The sequence below is a fragment of the Penaeus japonicus genome, unplaced genomic scaffold (genome assembly GCF_977035675.1).
Source record: "Penaeus japonicus unplaced genomic scaffold, GWHDUDI00000001_assembly GWHDUDI00000037, whole genome shotgun sequence".
NCBI classification, from domain to species: domain Eukaryota; kingdom Metazoa; phylum Arthropoda; class Malacostraca; order Decapoda; family Penaeidae; genus Penaeus; species Penaeus japonicus.
This window is the reverse complement of record NW_028234439.1, coordinates 20,314,052-20,321,551: the sequence shown is the minus strand read 5'-3', so window position 1 is coordinate 20,321,551 and position 7,500 is coordinate 20,314,052. Positions and strand designations below refer to the sequence as shown.

The window sequence follows — 7,500 nt, the reverse complement described above, 5'->3', positions numbered from 1 at the left end:
ATTTGAGCTGCTGATGGTTCACCCTTGTGGCCTACAAATTGATAATAAGGTAGTGAACATCAATTCCTCAAACACCAAATACCAAATTTCAATTGAGAGCAGCAAGGCCTTAGCCAATAGAGTGATTTCCCAAAAAGTGGTTTGCGAATACTCACCTTGGGCAGCAATAGCCTTCTGAATGTGTTTGAGCGAGAATCCCATCTCCAACAGTGGAGTGGCTATTGGGGGAGGCAAGGGAGGGAGGGGGGTTAGAGGAGGTGACGGAGAGTGACTCCTTGCCATGGGGGGAAGTGGGGCACTCTGGGGGGTCAGGGGTCCCACGGAACGACCCCTCGAGGGACTGTGGGTTGTGCGAGACGACTGGGAGGCTGAGTGTATGGAGTGCACATCTCCTCCAGGATGACTAGCAGGAGCACAAGGTACTGTTATAGGCAGTCCTAGGGAAGGTATTGGCCGTTTGGGGGCTCTCACATCTGTACCAGTCGTGGGAAGTTCTGTTATGATGCTCTGTGGTCTTTCTGTTGCCTCCACAATCTGGAAAATGTGAAAAGTTCCAGTCCTGCCTCTACAGCAAAAACACATCTCAGATACAAGCCTTCAGTTTACCAGAGAATAACCCTATCAAAAGAGAAAAATCACCCACCTGATCTGTAACTCTTTCTTCGTTTGCCGTCAGTGCCATGATGCGCGACTGGGTGTCAGCAACACTCAGGCTGTCCTCTGCCCAGGCTCTCATGCACATACTATGAAGCACCAGGTGTGATCGCTCCACTTCGGCCACACTCACCTGCCTGGAAATTTAGTCAGCTTGCATGAATCATGTCTGTAAAATTTCTTTAGACACCAACAGCTTAACTATTTGGGACTTTTATACCATGGTATAATAAGTATTATTTACATAAGGGAGTAATCTACTTCCATTAAAATAATTCTGGCAGTGATAACTGAGTCTACAGACAATTTTGCAATCTGTGAAAATCCAAAATAGCAGGGAATATATGTACATCAAATCTCCTAAAATCAAACTCCAATACAATCAATGCAATATATATATATATATATATGCATTAGGGAAACACAAATTTCCAAACCACATTATTTGCAAACAATATAAAAACAAAAGAAAGAGAACTATTACATATAAATAAAAACAAGGGGATGGAAGGAGAGAGAGAGAAAAAAAATAACAGTTTCCACATACCTCTTCAGTGGCTGAGCTAAAGTGCAAGCAGAAACCAGATGTCTGACAAGAACCCTTATTGCAGTGCGGATTTCATCTTCTTCATGCAACAGGGACACAGAGCTGCCTTTTTCACCACCATCCTGTTTAAAAGTATCATAGCTTAGATTAATCAAAGGTTTATTCAATTTGTCCACAAATTTCCACGTTTTTTTTCTGTATGAAAATATCTAAAAAACAAAGAAGTCAGTTAACCCATTGCCGACGGGCCTGGCGAGAACTGGCAACCCCCTACGCCTAATAATATCGCCTCAGGGACATCACACTGGTGTGTCGCCCCGTCATCAGGCACTTTGCCGTGTCACACAGGTGTGACATCCCGTCGTCATTGGGTTAAGCAGACAAGCAAATATTATCATCTCTCGAATACTACCTAACAAATAAGTCCATACAGTAAACCAGAGAATACCTTCCTTTGTATATGCAACATAAATATGACAAACAATAAATAGCAAAACATTCTCTTCCCCTAGCCATGCACACCTTTTCCTGAGCAGCCTTAGGAACCAGCAACATCTCGGCATAGCGTGTACAGTTCATGATGGCACATATGGCACGCAGACTGGCACTCTGGAGGAAAGCCAAGCGTAGTGCCATACCTTCCTCTACTGCCAACTCTCCCGTCTGGAATAATAAAGAGCATGTACATGTAATGTATCCTGTCCCAAAAAAAGAATATATGATGCACTGCATTACAGTATGGAGATTATATATATTCAATAATATATCACATTCAATAATATAATATGCCCGCAAATAATGTATCATGTCCACAAAGCTGAGATGATGAACACCTTAATGAATTTGTACAAAATCACAGGTATTTACTTCAGTTACCTGTGGAGAATCTTTCTGCGTTGGCACTACTGGTTCTTGCTGCTCTGGCACTTCTACAGATCTCCCAGTTACCTCATCCATAATGTTAGTAACAAGTTGGTCTGTCAACAACTCCATTGTCAAGCCATCACCACTACCCCTGCAACCAAATACAATCAATGTCTAACAAATGTAGGAAAGAGAATGAATCATTTCTCAAACCCGAAAGATGCAATTGATTCATTTCAGTGATCTATCTCCGTCAGAACTACATCTGACATCAATCACCTCCCTTGCTTTGTGAAATGATTCATTCTCAGTCATACCTTTACTAAATGACAATCAATTCAGATGTCACTGAAGAATATGGAATGGTAATTTCATGACCTTAAAAAAATGTATAAATACATATAATAGATACTGAAGACTACACAAACTAATGAACAGTAAACATTTCAATGATTCTAATACCAGACTTGAGAGTGTAACCAACCTGGACCCTTTGCGAGGACTTGGGGAGTGCGACGGCCCACTCGAGTTGACTGCATTTTGAGACTTTGCTTCTTCGTGAGCTTGGGGAAGGTGGGGTGAGATTAGGCTGCCTGTCGACGAAGTATGCACCTCGTCTGTTTCATGGTTGTAGGTGACTTTGGGGAACTCAATCTGTAACATGGGAAAAGGTGAACATTTGTAGAAGTTCTCAGTAAATAAAGTGGTTATGGTTTCTATACCTGTAACTTCTTAACATAACATGGTAAATGCCCTTTACTAAAAAAATATTGATATCAGGGCTCATTTCAGGAATAATCAGTATACATATATCGGCTCTCTTGCTATATCTGATAAATACCTGCATTATGTGAAACAATACAGAACTACAAACAAGCCTGTCATGAGGCAATGCCACTTAAAAAGTAACATTAAATTGAAACACTATAGAAGTTAATGTTATCAAAATGTAAACTTTCCAGACATGCATTTCAATTTTGAATACTAACAAACATATATTAATATATATAAATTCTGAATATTTTTTCTTGCAAAATCTACAAGATTACATCTATCAGAAAATATCAAACCATAGGCTTGAATGTTTAGCTTTACTTTTCTGAAGATTAATAAATATATGTTATCTGATGGGACTTGCAAATGTCAGGAAGTTTTTATATTTTTTATATCATTTTATATCAAACTCCTGTTTGGTTTCTAAAATGGCTTGGAAATCTTTTTTAAATTCTCAGACATAAAAAAAAACAGCCTTCAACAAACCTCTTGGGTAAGACCAGCTAGGCGCATGATTTGTGTAATGACCTGAGCCGTTATGCCAGTCATTTTTGAGACATCAAAAGGTGGTGGTTCCACTGGTTCCAAGAGAGACACTGGGACATCACTGATACTTGTATCCCAGTCACACCATTGTACCTAAAAAATAGCAGGCACAAAGCTATAGTCCTAGTTATCATAAAATCCTTAAAACATAGTTTTTCAAGCAAATTCACAGAAATAGAAATTCAAAAGATTCTTTCTCACACTACCAAGAAATTCAGTTTTGATACAAATGTCACAAAAAATATCATTGATTTTATATTTTCAAACATTCCCTTACCTTCACAGCTGGGTGCCCCTGACGTAGCGCACCTAGAACCATGGCCCTGCGACCTGTGCCCTTCTGAATACACTGGCCACCAACACGCAACCCACTATCCACTCCGCCAATCATCGCAAGAGCAGGGTAAACCTCTTTGCACAGTTGCTCAAGATTCATCTCATACACAAGATTCTGTTTGCAGGCTTTTCCTTTCAGGGTCTTCTTCTCCTGACTGATAGAATCCGAGCCTGATCTGGGCGTCGCTCTTGGGGTGTTCCTATCATCATCATCTGAACAGGAACCCGTCTTTTTCTTCGTTCGTTCTTCTTGCTCAAGTCGTTCGTCGAGAGTTAAAACAAGGTCTTCTCGAGAGGTCTCTCTGTCTCTCGTCGTCTGAACCTCACTAGTGTTTACAAGGGGTTCAAAGTCAAAAGCTGGATCTTCAGTGTCTGACTCGCTCTTTGAGACTGTTTCCACACTCTCTGGAACATCTTTTGGTTGGGGTATTAGCTCTTTGGTCTGATTCAGTCTTTCTATTATACAGTCATTCACTTGCTGCGTCCAGATAGGAGCCTCGTGCAGTTGACGGAGCAGGGCGATATGAGCCTCTGCCAACACGGCTGCTTGAGGGGCACACAGAGGATCCCCAGGGTCCAGGTCTCTTGGGGAACCTCTCACCTGCATGTCCACCATCTTTACTTTTTCCCCTGGATTGGTGCTGTAAAACATCACGCACGGGTATAACTCTGTTGCATCAATGTTCTCAAAAGCAAGGCGCGGTTCTTCTCCATTCTTGCCGAAGCTAAGAGTTCTGGCTTCCATATCAAGCACAACCGTAATGTAGTCTCCCTGCGTGAAGCCTGGCAGTGAAATGCTAAGTTCCCCATTGTGGTAGAGATTCCCAGAGTAGGCCCTGTACAGCCACATATCTGATGATGTTCTGTGGCTGTAGTCTCGCACCGGATACTTAGAAACCCCGACGCAGGTTCCTTCATTCCCTCGGTTCTCCTTTACAATAAGGAATTTCCACTGGTAACATCCAGAAGTTATTGGTGTTGATCCTAGACCATATCCTCGTCCCCCTGGCCCATGCACAAGCGTATGACCTCCTTCCACTGAGCAACAGACAGATTTATCAGGATCAAATCCAACTTCTTGTACAGGCAGGTTATCATCAGGAGACTCTGGACGAGACTGTTCATCGAGAAGGTCAGGACTGGAGAGCCGTACTAGATGACGCTGTAGTTCCATGAGTAACTGACTTGCTTTAAGGTGTGCCTGAGCTGATGGTACCACCCACATATTAGCTGCTAGTTGCATGAACAGCTGCCTTACAACTTGTTCACGTGCTTCAAGGTCAAGATCGGAATATGGAAGAGTTGCCCCAAGGAGAGTAAGTGCCAACACTCGCGTCCGGACACTGATCATCTGTGGTAAGTGCGTCTCTGCCTGCTCTCCTGTCACCAGCAATAATAACCGCACCCACGGATGCCTGCCGACTAACTCCCTCACCCTCCTGTTTACACATAACCGTCGAACAAACACGAGCAAATTACCCAGGGTTACTTCCAAGTGCCTGCGCTTTCGTGCATCTCCTGTACTATTGTTCACTTGCTCTGTATTCAGTCCTGGAAGATGCAACTCCAGCTTTCTCTGGCCAGCCTTCTTCTCTTTTACATTGGTTATTTCTACATCCATTTCATTTGCCTCAGAATCTTCTCTGTCCACTGGCCTCTCTTCCGATATTACTTCCACATTCTTTTTCTCTTCAGGAACAGCAGTTTCACTATGGCTAAAACTAGTCCATGAAGTTTCATTGGCTTTAATTATATGGTTTGCCAAGTTCTCCACTTGCAGATACAGCAGATTCATTACTTGCCCCAACACTGATGTACTGATATCCTCAGCATAATACCTATGAAATAAAAAACATACCTTTAATTACTACCAGACTATTCACCTAAAAAGTCACATCATGTCACTTTCCTTTTGCACATAAAACAAACAACAAGTGTAACATAAACCAAGTGCTTTCAACACTCACCCTGTTAAGATAGTAAGGATTTGGAAGAGTGTGTGTGTAGCGTGAGGCAGCAGATCCGAAGGTGATGGATGCGGTGTGTGTCGCAGAGCCGGGGGGTCGTAGGGGCAGCACATCCGCACCAAGGCATCCAGTAGCCCACTAGAGACAGCCAGGCTTAGATCTGCAGCCTCATATCGAACACTCAGTGCAAATACAGTCAGCAGGCACAGTCGTTCTCGGAGCCCTGGGTTGAAATGACAGACTCGTTGCAAATATCATTTAATATCATTTGCTCGTCTCCATGTTCTAGGATCTATCTCTAAGGCTTTACAATACCAATAGTCTGGTTTTGAATATCTTTAAAAACTACTTGAATGGATATGAGGATATATTCATATTCATGACAGGTGCAGTACTAATTACTTCACACCATGTACTCGTCTAATATCTATTTGACAACAACACCTACTCCCACTCTTACTTCCATACCCATACCCATACCAATACCCATACCCATACCTACATCCCATTCCCACTCACACTCCAATCCCACCGCCACCTACATCCCACTCACACTCACACTCCAACCCCACCCCCACCTACATCCCACTCCCACTCCCACTCCCACTCCAATCCCACCCCCACCTACATCCCACTCCCCCAAATGAAAAAAAAAAAAAACTCCAACTCGCCTTTATCTGGCTGTTCATGCTGGAGAAGAGACGAGACCAGGTGCTTGTAGATAATGTGAACGGTTCTGGCTATTCTCTGCTGCATGGGCTGCGTGGCCGCCCTTATGCCGTCCAGGTAGTGCGTGGCCTCCAGCGACCGAATCAGGGAGTAGCTGCTGCTGCTCCACAGGCTCTCGAGGCCAAAGCACCCGGTCATGACCTCGTGGTACACCTGCAACGGACCTCAACGTCGTGAGTGGCAGTCTCGTAGATGGTGGGCCTTGAAGGCACATGGCATTAGTCTTCTTTCAGTGTGACTAAATACTAGAGGCTTGTTTAGGGGTCAAGTAGGATTCATGTGCAGTGGGTGGGTGTGGGTGTGGGGATGGGGATAGGGATGAGGGTGGGGATGAGGATGAGGATGAGGATGGGGATGGGGATGGGGTAGGGATAGGGATAGGGATAGGGATAGGGATAGGGATGGGGATGGGGATGGGGATGGGGATGGGGATGGGGATGGGGATTGATATGGATATGGATATGGATATGGATATGGATATGGATATGGATATGGATATGGATATGAATATGGATATGGATAAAGATATGGATAAGGATAAGGGCATGGGTGTGAGTGTAAGTGTGGATGAAGGTGTGTGTGTGTGTATATATATATATGCCTATCTGTATGGAAAAGAATAAACATAAACACCAACAAAGTTAACTCACAGAAGGCAAGAGAGATCCACAGGTCTTCTCCAAAGAGCCACTCTGCCTACTGTCCTCCTCACTCTTATCTCCATCCTGCACTGGTGTCAACAGACTCAGCATCAGTTCCAAGGCCTTCAGGCGAGACTGAAAGTAAGAGGAAAAAGTTGTGTTCCGTAGGTCATAAAAGTTAGTCACGTAGTAAAATACAATGATTACAATAATGATATCTATGTAAGTGATGATTCTACATTCCAATACCAGTCACCTGGACATAGTCTATGCCAGCAGGTTTCAACTTAGAGTACACCTAGAGTACATGAACAAATAAATCTGGCCATGAGAGGTTCATTTGACGCATTTCAAGAGGTCTTACTTGGATATACACGTATTTCCAAGAAAGACTCACACTGAAACACGTCAAATACATCTCTTGCATTGTTTAGACTTTCAG

General features: G+C 43.3%; 1 protein-coding gene across 1 annotated transcript in view; it reads right to left on the bottom strand.

The window, feature by feature from the left end:
- LOC122266220 (putative E3 ubiquitin-protein ligase HERC1) overlaps window positions 1-7,500 on the bottom strand; it is a 66,201-nt gene that overhangs the window by 20,913 nt on the left and 37,788 nt on the right. Inside the window, exons 32-43 of the mRNA XM_086532505.1 lie at window positions 7,068-7,193; window positions 6,360-6,570; window positions 5,689-5,911; window positions 3,663-5,559; window positions 3,326-3,478; window positions 2,550-2,719; window positions 2,078-2,216; window positions 1,724-1,864; window positions 1,202-1,323; window positions 644-791; window positions 156-534; window positions 1-31 (exon numbers count right to left, since the gene is read on the bottom strand). The exon at window positions 1-31 is cut by the window's left edge and continues 118 nt beyond it. Of these exons, the coding sequence (XP_086388631.1) occupies window positions 1-31; window positions 156-534; window positions 644-791; window positions 1,202-1,323; window positions 1,724-1,864; window positions 2,078-2,216; window positions 2,550-2,719; window positions 3,326-3,478; window positions 3,663-5,559; window positions 5,689-5,911; window positions 6,360-6,570; window positions 7,068-7,193 (3,740 nt within the window). The remainder of the gene's footprint in view (window positions 32-155; window positions 535-643; window positions 792-1,201; window positions 1,324-1,723; window positions 1,865-2,077; window positions 2,217-2,549; window positions 2,720-3,325; window positions 3,479-3,662; window positions 5,560-5,688; window positions 5,912-6,359; window positions 6,571-7,067; window positions 7,194-7,500) is intronic.